General features: G+C 43.5%; 1 protein-coding gene across 2 annotated transcripts in view; it reads left to right on the top strand.

The window, feature by feature from the left end:
• The window catches only part of MAP3K2 (mitogen-activated protein kinase kinase kinase 2), a 2021635-nt gene that overhangs the window by 832426 nt on the left and 1175437 nt on the right, over nucleotides 1-13772 (top strand). For both annotated transcript variants that reach the window (XM_044075108.1, XM_044075107.1), the window contains exon 8: nucleotides 2723-2836. In XM_044075108.1, coding sequence (XP_043931043.1) covers nucleotides 2723-2836 — 114 coding nt within the window. The remainder of the gene's footprint in view (nucleotides 1-2722; nucleotides 2837-13772) is intronic.

Genomic DNA, 13772 nt, shown 5'->3' with positions numbered 1-13772 from the left:
CAAATCTGCTTCACCAAGTCATCATCCCCTTTCATGCATATTTGACTAAACCAGCATACTCTGTTTTCCTTTACTTGCTCTGTATTTTTGGGCTACTTTGGCTTCTGCTTTGTCCTTAATACTTCGTCTGTCCCACAGTGTGCAAACTACTACTTATCTGAAGCATTTCGTCTCCATCACTTTAGACTTCCTCAGCTGCTCTGCCTTCATTGCACAGGCTTTTGCACCACTGTTCTGTATGCTTTACTTTTCAGTTTCTTTGGCACTCTTTCATACACTACTCTTGACATTTTGTGCGAGTTGGCTGCAACAGCTGTGATTCTAACTTTTTCTTTATCTGAGAACACTATGTCTATTTCAGAATACATCTTCAGCTGGATATCTACCAACATTACCCTCAAAACCATAATACTAGGTGATGACATCATTTGGCTTGCAATCAGCTATGACAGTGTCATTAATATTCATGTGTATAATTTCATACAGCTCTTCAATATACCCACAAGGTATAACTTAAATACAACTAGAGAATCTATTTTAAATTGGATGCTTTTAAGAAAACCAAAAAAAAAAAAAAAAAAAGTTACTTCGGCACAGTGCCAAGTGCCCTAAGCGACCATCTATCAATCTACCTAATCAGATATCAAACCCAAACTATGACAAAACACCACCTCAGTGAAGGGAGAAATCTAACCAGTTTCCAAACTGATATTTTCACCAGTACTTTGCAGCAGGTTAAGTGGAGTATAGTCAAGTACCACTAGATGATGTCGGGGAATTTAATAAAATGTTTCTAAATGTACTTGACAAACATGTCCCAATTAAAACTAAAAAAGTCAAATTTAACCCAGCTCCGTGGTTGTTCAAAAATATAAAACAGCTAATGACAGCAAGGGGCAAGTTGCGGAAGACATGGTTATATAATGGAACTCCATCTCATGTACAACTTAGACAAATGAAAAACAGATCGAATATTACATTAGAATTGAAAAAAAAAACTTGTACACCAAACTACATCTAAACACCAACCTAATCTTAAACTTACCTGGACTACAGTGAGAAACCTACTGAATCTAGGCAAAATACCCCCTTCCCTTCCCCCCACCAGTAAGGAAATATAGTTACTCAATTTAACTATCCAGTCTTACAGTCAGTCTCAGCCCTACTGCAACAAATTAGAATTGCTGCTGGTAGGTTAGGGTTGCTGTCACCAATATAACACTAGCCCTCACATCTACCATTAAAAATACTTCTATAGGTTAAAATCAACTAACTTAATCCATAATAGCTTGCTTCCAGAGTTTCTCCAAATAGTTGCTGATGCACTAGCTCTTCACAAGGGCAACTTTTGCTTCTTCTTCTTCTTCTTTCAGCTTTTTCCCAGTTAGGGGTTGCCACAGCGGATCACCTGTCCGCTCATGATTGGCAGTGGAGTTTTACAATGTCGAGTTGCCAGCCCGGCGCCCAACCTTCCACAGAAGGTACACACACACACACGCACTCACACCTAAGGCCAATTTAGAGTGTCCAATCCACCTACAGCATCTCTTTGGGATGTGGGAGGAAACCGGAGCACCCGGAGGAAACCCACGCGACCACAGGGAGGACATGCAGACTCCGCACAGAAGGCACCCCAGCCAAGGATTGAACCGGAGAACCTCTTGCTGTGAGACAGCAAAGCTTAACCACTGCACCACTGTGGCTGCCCCCCGCTTTTGCTGCTGCATCCTTTTTTAGAGCATCTGTTTGCAAAACATTTGTGGTGCAGCAATCTATTAATCCCTACTGTAGGTGCCATAAGCCATACATCTTACCCAGAACAGGGTAAACTTTGCTACTGTTGTATTGCAGGGCATTTGCAGCTTCCCATCCTAAGCACATGGCCAGCTCCAGGAACTGTTAGTACTCTTTCATATTGCAGCAGTGGTACTTGTAATGAGCCCAGTAAGCCATTAGAAAATGCTGACTGTTATTTTTTATGTTTGAGTAGGATAACTGCTGCAGTACAAGTTTCCTTCCTCCACCCCTCTGATGACTTTGGTTTGCATTTTGTTTTTTTTGGAGGGGAAGGTCATTTGCCATTTTAAGGAGGTGCCATTTCCATGTCCAATTCAGGCTCGTCTTGAGAGCTAGGCTTTATTTTTCAGCCTATGTATAGGTTTCTAAACCACATTTATTGGTGACCATCCCTTAGAGAGGAGAGAAAAACAACTGAAGATATTATGTATTCTTCTCCCTCTGTATATCATGTACCCTGCTTACGTAAAGTGGCTTGGGGGTAGCTCTGTGTGTGGTATCCAAAAGCTCTGGAAGTTCGACGTCTACAGTTATGGTTAGTATTTCACACAGTCATAGTTTTTCAGTTGTCCAAGTAATGGATTACAGTAGAAAATTTACAGAGCAACAGAGGTAAGTAAGAATCCCTTTTTTAAGGGAACATATACTGGACAAAATGCAATAAATATCATCAATTTCTTACTTAATTCCAAAATGTTACATTGTAACATGGTAAGTAAGGTAACTTGTGCTATTGCCATTTTTCATTGTTACACTGTTGAGTTGCTAACACCTTGGTGGGCTGTTATTGCCAGCACATATTTTCATCTATAAATTGTATGTGCAGACTGCATTAGTACAGGAGGTAGGGTAGTCATTCATTAAACTTTTTTTGTTTATCAATATGGCAGAAAGTGCTTTTAACATTTTTTGATTTCCCCTATAGCTGGTCATCCCATTAACCACACAGGATGATTTAGATAAGGCAGTAGAGTTGTTGGACCGAAGCATACATATGAAAAGTTTAAAAATTCTTCTTGTCCTCCAAGGAAATGCGCAGGTATGAGACATTTGTTAAAAATGCATAGTGCTTTATGTTATGCCAAACTGTATGTATTTGGACTGTTTTTTTTTTTTTGCAGACTCCTAAATGCATCAATTGATTGAGGTTGATGGAATATGGTGGGGAAGTGTGTTAAAGGGTCTTTTGGCAGTTATCACAGCAGGCTGTAGAAGCTTCCATTGAGAAGTGGCAGTGCTCTATGACAAATTTATGGGCAGTTGCCCTTCCAGGACTTGTCCTGCTAATCATTTCTGTGAGGTTGGGTGCAGGCATTCCTTGTTTTTAATATGACTTTCCAGGCATGTGCCTGGGTTAATTAGCAATATGTTTTTAAGTTTTGTGTAATACTTGGCCATAGCTTCTGTGCTTTTTTTCCTTTATAATATTAGCCTGTCAGTTGAAGCACTCTGGTAAAATGTTTATTCCTTTTGACAACTACAACTTGCATTGGTTAGTACATGAAGTGAGTGTGACAGCTCATCTTTCAGACAGACATTAGTTATAAGTTAACTGCTAGGTATCCGAAAAAGTTATTTATGGAATAGGAGATGATACCCCTGTCCTTAGTAGCTGATGTAGTTGATTTATAGTGGAAGAAAATACTCATCCAGACATTGCAGATTTGTTTGCCTTGTGTACCCAAATGCCAAGGTATTTAAGAGTGTTTTCTGTGTGTCTGTGTGTACGGGGGTGTTGTGGTCTTAGAAATGCAGAAAGATTTAGCTTTTTATGTTTCTCATTGTTGCCAAAAATCATAGGTTTGGTTTTGTTGCAGTGGAGGGGGGTTGTTTGAGATCTGTTTGTTTGTAGGTCCTTCTGGAAGTTTGGTACTGAGTTGTTTGTGAAATATTAACATGTTTGCAGGGAATTAGAGGAGGCGATGGGGTGGGTCAAGGGGAAGTTTATATAGATGGAATGTAATAGAAGAGCAAGTGCAGAACCTTGTGGTACTCCTTTTTGAAGGCTGACTGATTGGGAAATCGAGGTATGAATTTTGATTTGAGATTGATGTAGTTTTGATACCAGGTTGGGGAATCCAGACTTATGCCCCTTCTGTAGTAGGTGATGAAGAGGATGTTATGGTCATCAAGGTCAAAGGCTTTTATGAGATCGATGCCATCAGTGAGCTGGCCTGTGTCCACAACTAGTAGTATATTTAATTGGTTAAGATCTGTAGGCCTGTGTGTGTGCTTCCACCAGACCAGAACCCTTTATGTTTATGGGTGAGGAGGTGGTGGGTAATGAAGTACTGGGTGAGTTGAACTTAATTTTTTTCATGCATTTTGCTTAGAATGGGGAGGATAGAGATGGACCTTTATTGGGAAGTCTTGGTGGGGTTAGTTCTTTGGGATTTGGTTGAATATTCAGTTCAGCATTAATACAGTATGCACAATAATTGTTTACAGCCATAATTAAAAAGTACTGCGATATAGTGTATCTCAGCATTGGTTCAGTCCTTGGATGCAGTAGTGCACCTTCATAAATACAAAGGTAAAAAAATGGGGTTGCCTTTGCCCCTAGTGATGGAATTGCTCTACAAGAGTTAAATGCAAGAAAGTTGATTGAGGTGCATACATATACTTAAAGAATTCACGCTGTTTGAAAATGTTAGGTGTAAGCAATGTTTCTTTTGCATGCAGTTATATTTTTTCTTGAGGTGAGAATGTAACATTTTGAGACAAGGGCAGGGCTTGTACTTTAAGTACTGAGTATGGCAGTCTGAAATCTTTGCTCCACTTAGGCACTGAAGATCCTGCTGAAAACTGATAACTTTACACAGGTCTTAATCCAGCCAGTGAAACTTGGAAGACTCGTAAAACACTGATACATCTAGGATAATGAGGCATTTTGCAGACAATTGGCTTTGCTGGTTTTCAGCAGGTATTGCTTATTGTGCTGTTAGTCATTTATGTCCTTGTCAGTGGTCATTGCTGCTGTGTATTACATGTGGATAATTTCTTTAGTTTTGTCTTTGGGAGATGAAGCATGGAGAATGTAAATTGTACTGGGACTTGTTTTCTAATTTTTTTTTTGTGTTGGGCAGATTGTCTGGTGGGAGACATACAGAATGTTCTTTCGTGAGCTATAACATCATAAGGCTCTAGAATGTATTCTCCCAACCATGCACTTTATTCGGTACTACATTATTCATATTTCAGTGCGCCTTCTTTTTCTTTTTTTTTCTGGGGGGGGTGGAGTCTTGGTGCTGAATTTCTGTGATACTGTCCATCTGTTGAGACATCAAACTAAAATGTTATTTGCCTGAGATATCCATAGATATCCTTCCATGTCACTGTTGCAGCATTCTTTACATACCTGTTCTCCTGCCAAGGATAACCCAACATCCAGTCAGTATACCAAAGCCTTTAGATTTTGTATGTGCTGTACTTCACATGTATGCTCCCCACATAAGGCATAAAGATGACGTAGTTGCTTATCTTCCTTATCCATATATCTTGAGAACCAAAGACTTAAGCTGTTGGTTCAGGGTGCTATGGCAGACTCTTTCTGTCCTGAGGGTCAGCCGTGTGCCACGAAGAAAGCCAAAAGGACTAGGTCTGATTTGGTTGCTGGCCAGCCTCCATGGACATCTCTCTAGAAGCTAGTGAAAGCCCTGAAGGACCGTCTGGTGCTAGCCTCGAATTCCTCTGCAGAGTCCCCAATGAAGGCCAACATGGATCTGAATTCGTGCTTGTCCTTGGAGACTTTTCCACTGTTTGTTCCAGATGTAGAGGGGAGCTTTGGCTGAATATTTCCAAAGGAATGAGGGTGATTTTTCAGATTTTAGTGAGGGAAGAGATTTCTGCTACAATTGTCTGATCCCACCAAGAGTCTGAACTACTGAGAGTTCTTTAGACAGATGTCCTGCTCAAGAAAAAGCAAAAAAAATAAACTGATTCCCTCTGTTGAAGATACCCAGCATGAATGGCAGGATTTTACTCAGGGTCTGTTCAATGCTTCAATGCCCTTGAAGCCTCCTCAAGGGGTTTCAGTCCCTACTCCTCCCTGATCTTTCACTCCTGTTAAGAAGCCTAAGGAATTGGATTCCTCAGATGAGGGCTTGGACTCTGGGGAGGAATCTGTAGCTTACGTTTCTCAAATTCTTTCCTTCCTTTCTAGACTATGGTTCAGAGGAAGAGGATTCTTTGAGCCCAGATTCCACCTTGGAAGAATTATCCTTTGGGGATACGCCTGCTTGTATGATGGAGTACTTCCCAGGTCTCTGACATTCAAAAAAGATATTATGAGCTTTTACAAATGGATTCTTCTAAGCAGTTCGCTGATGTTCATCGTGTTTCACTGTTGCAGTCATGACTGTAGGGTTCTCACCTGCCGGCAGGCAGCCCTCGGTCCGCCAGAATCCCAAAGTCTGGGTCCAGCTTTGGCTGTTCAGCCATGCTCTCTGACGTCAGAGCGCCAGGAGTACAAAGCTGACAGCCGACGCCATCTTCTCCAGTCTTTCTTGCCGTGCGGTGATAGCAGTATCGCAAGTGCCGGTCGGCTGACTCCTGACGATTTTTTCTGATAAACTTCAGTCCGAAGATTTTCTTCTCCACTCAAAGCTAAGTACCCCGTTGAAACTTTTTCTTGCTCCACTCCGATGTCAGAAAAAGTTAATAATTGTATTTCATGTGGGAAGCAAATACCTCATAAGGATTTTCATTCTTACTGTATTCCTTGCTTAGACCCTGACCACGACGTAGCTAGTTGTCGGTTTTGTGCTAGATTCAATCAACGTACAATTAAGCGAAGGTATGATTTTGCTTTTCGTTACTTCAGTAGGCGCTTTAATTACAAAATGTCGTCGGATATGGTTCCGGCTACCGGAGTTCACAAACGTCGCAAGGATAAAGACAGGCCTCCGAGGTCCAAATCTGATGATCGCGCACAAGCGGAGCCAGCTTCAGGTTCGGCCGTCGTCAGTGAGACGCTTTTGCAGCCCCTGTCGTCGGCCATTTCAGAACCGATGGCCGAAACGGACTCTCATGAGGAGCCAAACAGGCCTTTAAATATTTCTATTGCAGGACCTTCGGACAATGCTCCTTCGGATGGGTCCGGAGCCGCTGTGCAGGTACCGGCTTCCGAAGGGGTTTTCAGGCCTACTCAGCTTATAATAAAGGCAAAGCCAAAGACAAAGGCAAAGACTCCTTCTAAATCAAAGACTGCAACACAGGCCTCTTCTGAACCGGCTCCCAAGTCACAGAAACAGTTACTCAAGATGGCGGAGGATTTACTTACTATGATTAGGGGTTCACATCCCCCTCCAGATAAAAGGCCAAGGCAGGATGTTTATTATGATTCCTCTGATCAGGCTTCTGTTTCCTCAGTTTCTTCTTCTGACCAGGAATATTCTTTCCCTCCTTATGAGGATTCTGATGCTGAGGAATCCATTCCTTCAGCTTCTCCCCCTGAGGATTTCTCTTTTGGGGAAACTTTGCATGAAATGAGGGAACATTTCCACTGGGAAGGACAGGAGTATTCGGAATCTAAGAAAAGACTGAGGGATTTTCTTCTTCTTCCCCAACATTAGACCCCTGGCTATTCCTCCTGTTTTGGATATTGTGGATGATGCCTTTTCGGAGGCTAACTTAACCCCTGACTCTCTTCCTCCTGCTCCTGTTAAACCTGATAGATATTACAGGGTTCCTGATTCCCACCAGTTGTTATACAAGAACCCTTCTGCTGACCCTGAAACCATTTCTCAGGTTCCTAAGGGAGTTAAGGCCGCTTCTGCCAAAAATCCCATTCCTACTGAAAAGGATTCTCGATCCTTAGAAAGATGGGGCAAAAAGGTGTACACTTCTGCTACTTTGTCCATTAGGGCTTTAAACTGTCAGTTTCATATGCTGAAATACCAGCAATTTCTCTTGTCTGTTTTAAAACAAAAGCTTACTTCCATTTCTGCCTGTGCAGATGATAAGGAATTACATGACTTATTGCATGCCACTGAACAAGTTGGGAAGCATGGTTTACACTGTGGATTTGATGCCTTGGAGGCTTCTTGTAGGGCTGCGCCTCTGGCACAGTCATTAGAAGGCATGCATGGCTAAAGGAACAAAATTTGCCTGAACAAGTAAAGGCTAAATTATTGGATGCTCCTGTTCAGCATAATGTTTTGTTTGGATCAAAAGCTGAAGAGTTGATTAAAAAGATGGAGGATAAGGCAAAATCCATGCAAACAGTTAAAGATTTCTTACAAGTACAGCCACCTAGATTTAGCAGGAATTGGCCTTCAAAAAATTGGTCCTTTCCCACTTCAGACAGGCCTCAGAGGGGTAGATATAGATGCTCCAGAGGAAGGCCTCAAACACAAGCTTCTTATAGGTTCATAGGGTCATACTAGGCTATCTGCCCTAGGGCATTTATAAGCCTAACCAGAGTGTGTTTGGCTTTCGCCACCCATTTTAAATAAATTTTGCTATGCCCTTTTTCAAGGTTAGTATACTGTGCCTCTGTCTAACAGTGACACAGAAGTGATACCCGGGGTAAACCTACGATCTCCCATCCACTCATCAAGATTCCTCTTGAAGAGAGTCAGTGAGGGACTCTGCCTAACCTGGACTGGGATTTTATTCCAGAGTGAAGGGAGCCTCTGGGTTATGAATCTGTCCCTCCAGCATGTCCTATTTATTTCAGTGCTGAGGTTCAAGTCTCTCGAGCGTGTAGCTCGATGGGATTTGGATTTTCTGAGGTGCAGCATGTCCCTTAATTCCGGGTTGGACATGGCCTTATACGTCAGGCACAGGTCACCTCTGAGCAGGCGGTATGCCACTGAGTAGAGATGGAGTTTCTTTAACCGGGCAGCATATGGTATCTGTTTGAACCCTTTGATCCTCTTGGTGAGGTACTTTTGGGGTCTTTCCAGTTGCTGCAGGTGTTTGGTAAGGTACATCCCAAAAGGGGCATTGTACTCTATTATGGGCCTGATGAGGGATGAGTAAAGAGGCACGATGACCCCCCCTAATTTAGATGAGAATCCCTTCATGATTAGGTGGGCTATATAAAATGTTTTTCTAACCACTTTGGCCACGTGGTTGTCAAATGAGAGATTGCTATCAACTTGGGTCCCCAGGTCCCTAATTACTTCTTCTGTACTTAATGGATTACCACCTATGTGGTAATTTGTGGGCACTTTGTTTTTGCCAAAGGCGATGACTATACACTTTCTGGTGTTTAGCTTGAGGCCATGGCTCTGGCACCAGTTGTCTGTTTCTGTGAGGCCCTTTTGGAGGATGCTTGTGTCGGCTGGAGAGTCGATTATGGCGCCCAGTTTGCAGTCATCTGCGAACTTGGTCAGCCACAGTCCTTCCATGTTGGCCTGTACCTCCGAGAAATATATACCATACAAGAGAGGTCCCAGGACTGAGCCTTGTGGGACGCCACTTGTAACTGGTTTGGAGCCTGACATGGCTCCAGCAATTCTAACCATGTGGGTTCTGTCCTTGAGCCAGTTTGCAACCCATCTAGTGACATAGGCCAAGACAGTGGACTGCTTCCACCCCTAGGGGGGGGAGAGGACAGGTCACAAACTCAAAGGAAACAAACTCAATGACTCCCTCTGTTGGGCTACAGGAACGTCTTGCCTGGAAGCCCCTCTCGGAGGAAAACTCTCTCTTTTTTATCAAAATTGGACTCAAATAACCCAAGACAAGTGGGTTTTGGATGTGGTTTTAAGAGGTTACAAATTCCATTTTCATACCTTGCCAAGGCCAAGCGGATGGCCAGACCTTCCAAAACATCAATGGACGGAGGCCTTAAACCAGGTGGAAGCTCTTTTGGCTATGAATGCCATAGAACTGGTTCCACTTTCAGAGATGGGAAAAGGTTTTTACTCAAGGCTCTTTCTAGTCCCAAGGAAGCAAAACTCATGGAGACCCATTCTGGATCTGTCGGTCTTGAACACCTTTCTAGAGATTCCAAAATTCAAGATGCTTACTCTACAGCAGCTACTTCCAATGCTGTCCAAAGATGCATGGATGGTAACTTTGGATTTAAAGGAGGCATATTTACACATTCCCATCAGGCAGGATCGCAGAAAATACCTCAGGTTCAAGGCCGGATCGAGGCACTTTCAATTCTTTGTGCTGCCCTTTGGATTGTCTACTGCGCCCAGGGTCTTCACCAAATGCCTGGCTCCAGTAGTAGCTTACTACAGACTCAAGGGAATTCAAATTTACCCTTTTCTGGACGATTGTCTTATTCAGGCAGACAGCAAGGATGTCTTACTCCAGCATCTAGAATTTGTACAGAACCTCCTCAAGTTCCTGGGATTCTCTATAAACATAAAAAAGTCAAATTTGACACCATCACAACAGATAACCTTTCTGGGTGCTCTTCTAAACACCACAACCCAGATGGCATTTCTGACATCTGAAAAACAATTACAGCTGGCTTCAACTTTCAAAACCTTGGCAACTTTAACTCAATTTTCTGCAAGGAAATTCCTGCAGGCTTTGGGTTACATGGCCTCCTGCATCCTTCTCGTGCCATATGCAAGACTTCACATGAGGAAAATACAGTGGTACCTAAAAAGTGTATGGTGTCAGCATTGCCACAGTTTAGACATACTGATCTCTGTCCTTCCTTGCCTTCAAAAGGAATTTCTTTGGTGGTCCAGGGCATGTGCTCTAAACAAAGGGAAACCCTTCCGTCTGCCTCCTGCCACTCAGATTCTAACCACAGACGCCTCTGATTATGCTTGGAGAGCCCATTTTCAGGGCGACTGTCTGCAGGGCCTTTGGACAAAGGATCAGAAGCACCTGCATATCAATTTAAAGGAAATGTTAGCCGTTCTGAAAGCTCTATTGGCCTTCAGGAATCTTTTACAACCAGGACAACTACTAATACGGACAGACAACACCACAGTTATGTGGTACATAAGCAAGGGGGATCTCATTCCTACCCCCTTTGCAGACTAGCCATGGATCTATGGAACACAGCTCCAGCTTGCAATCTGGATCTTCAAGCTCAGTTTCTACCAGGGAAACAAAACTTCCTAGCAGACAGTCTGAGCAGAAACCTTTCGGATCCACACGAATGGATGCTGGACACCAAAATATTCAGGATGATAACAGCAGTCTGGGGATGTCTTCACATAGACCTCTTTGCATCTCATCTCAATCAACTACAGAATTTTTGCACCAGGACTTTCCACAGAGAAGCTTGGAAAGTGGATGCCCTGTCATTCAGTTGGAGGAACCTCTCGGGATATGCCTTTCCGCCTCTTCCTCTTCTTCCACGGGTCTTATTGAAGATAAAACAGGACAAGCCCAAGATGATAATCTTGCTGGCTCCAAATTGGCCTCGGCAGTTTTGGTATCCAACTCTAAAAAACATATGCCTGGAGCCCCCTTGGCTTTTACCTCAGTCTCCGAACCTTCTGTCCCAACATCAGGGTCAGGTTCTACACTCTTATGTCAGAACTCTCAGCCTGGCGGCCTGGTTAATCCAGGGCCCTTGATTTCTTCTTTCCTACCCAAGCAGGTTATGGATGTCATTTTAGAAGCCAGACGTCCTAGCACTAGAAAATCTTATGCAGGAAAATGGAAAAGATTTTGTTCCTGGATGCAGGCTCAGGATTCTGATCCTATTCTTCCTAACATTACTTTACTTTTACTTTACTTGACAGATCTCTTGCATAAGGGTCTCTCTTTCTCTTCCATTAAGATACATGCCTCTGCTATTTCTGCTCATTATAATACAGACCCTCCCATCTTTTCCCACCAGCTCATGAGACAGTTTCTCAGAGGAGCTAAGAACTTAAGACCTCCTAGATCTCCTCCCATTCCTGCTTGGGATCTCAACTATGTTTTGGAAAAACTAACCTTGCCTCCTTTTGAGCCTGCTGCCTCTTCTGACATCAAGATGTTCTTCGTCTTCCCTTGCTGCAGTCCTGACAATTGGGTATAGTCCGCGTCCCAGTCGGCCCGAATACCAGAGTATAAGGCTGACGTCGGTCATGGCGCCTTAGACTGACGTCAGTACGTCAGGGTACTAATGCGCATGACCGACGTCATTTCCTCAGTCTTTTTTGCCGCATGGTCCGATGCAGAAGCAATTTTGCGAGTGCAGGTTGGCGTTCTGAGATTTTCCAAACCGGAGTTTCAGACCGAATACAGAGTTGGCTAAGTAACCCGTTAACATTTTGATTTTTCTTGCCTCAGTATTTAACCGGATGTCAGAAAAAGTGAATAACTGTATTTCTTGTGGGAAGCAGATACCGCATAGGGATTATCATACTTTGTGTATACCTTGTTTAGGGCCTGAGCACGACGTTGTTGGTTGCCGCTCTTGTGCTAGATTTAACAAGCGCACTATTAAGAGGAGGCTTGATTGTGCTAGGTTAGTGTTTGGGAAGCGTTGCAATTATACTATGCCGTCGGATGCTCCGACGCCTGCTTCATCTAAGAAGCGCAAGGACAAAACAGTGAAGTCTAGGGGTGAGGAACCGGCAGTCCCGGACGTCGGTCCTTTAGAAGGCTCAGGGGAGCTAGAGGTTTTGCCAGGAGTCTCTATGGAGTCTCAGGCAGATACTTTACTGTTACAGGATGTGCCCTCTCAGGAGGTAGGCCAGGCTGAGGGGGCTTCTCAGGTAACTGTTCTTCCCTCTCTTCCCAAGGTAGTTAGGGCCTCTCCTTCTGTTGCCAAAGCTTCTTTTAGAGGAAGGCCAAGTTCAGCTTCTGTAGGGGCTTCTCCTAGCATTTGGCTCTGTGCCTAAGAAACATATGCTTAAAATGGCAGAAGATTTGATTACTCTGATTAGAGGTTCTATGCCCCCACCTGATAAGAGGCCTAGGGTGGAACAGGAGTTTGATAATTTTGAACAGTGTTCACAGGCTTCAGAGTCTTCTGTGGAAGACTTGCAAGAGTTTCCTACTTATTCTGATTCTGATGTGGATGATTCCACTCCTTCAGCTTCTCCTCCTGAGGATTTTTCATTTTCAGAGACTCTTCACTCCATGAGGGAGCACTTTAAATGGGAAGGCCAAGATTACTCTGACTCCAGAAGAAGGCTTAGGGAATTCTTGGTTTTGCCCCAGCATAGGCCCTTAGCTATTCCTCCTGTGTTGAATGTGGTGGAGGATGTTTTTGCAGAAGCTTCTCTGAACCCTGATTCCTTGCCTCCTGCTCCTGTTAAGCCTGATAGGTATTATAGGGTGCCAAGCTCATAAGTATTTGTTTAAGAGTCCCAGGGCAGACCCAGAAACTGTTTCTCAGGGGCCTAAAGGTGTTAAAGCTTCTGTGGTTAAAAATCCTGTACCCTCTGATAAAGAGGCAAGGGCTTTGGATAGGTGGGGTAAGAAAGTATATACTTCTTCCACTCTAGCCATGAGGCGTTGAATTGTCAATTTCATATGCTGAAATATCAGAATTATCTCCTTTCACAATTGAAATCTAAGGTGGATGCTTTGGCGGAAGGTATTGAGTGTAAAGACTTGCTGGATTTGGTTCATGTGTCTGAACAAGTGGGTAAGCATTCTTTGCAGTGTGGTTTTGATGCTGTTCAGGCTTCCTCGAGGGTGGCTGCTACTAGTTCTGTTCTTCGCAGACATGCATGGTTGAAGGATCAGAATTTAGCTGAACATGTTAAGACCAGGATTTTGGATGCTCCTTTACAGTCTGATGTGTTGTTTGGACCGCCTGTGGAAGCAGTTTTAAAGAAAATGGAGGACAAAGCTAAGTCTATGCAGACTGTTAAAGATTTTGCAGGTGCAGCCTCCAAGTTTAGTAGAAATTGGCCTGCTAAGGGGTGGACATATCCTGCTTATGGTTCCCAGTCTAGGGGTAGGTCTAGACGTGGTAGGGGCAGGGCTCAAGGTTCGTTTAGGCCTAGATCAGACAGTTCACCTGCTCAGACTTCTGGTGAGGGCAGGGGTCAGTCCTTTCGTAAGCAGAACCAATGACCTGCCTTTTCAGCTGCCAGTGGACTCTC

The sequence above is a fragment of the Protopterus annectens genome, chromosome 6.part0 (genome assembly GCF_019279795.1).
Source record: "Protopterus annectens isolate FY-2018-M chromosome 6.part0, PAN1.0, whole genome shotgun sequence".
Taxonomy (NCBI): domain Eukaryota; kingdom Metazoa; phylum Chordata; order Ceratodontiformes; family Protopteridae; genus Protopterus; species Protopterus annectens.
The sequence above is the reverse complement of the archived record's forward strand: the minus strand, read 5'-3'. Positions and strand labels throughout refer to the sequence as shown.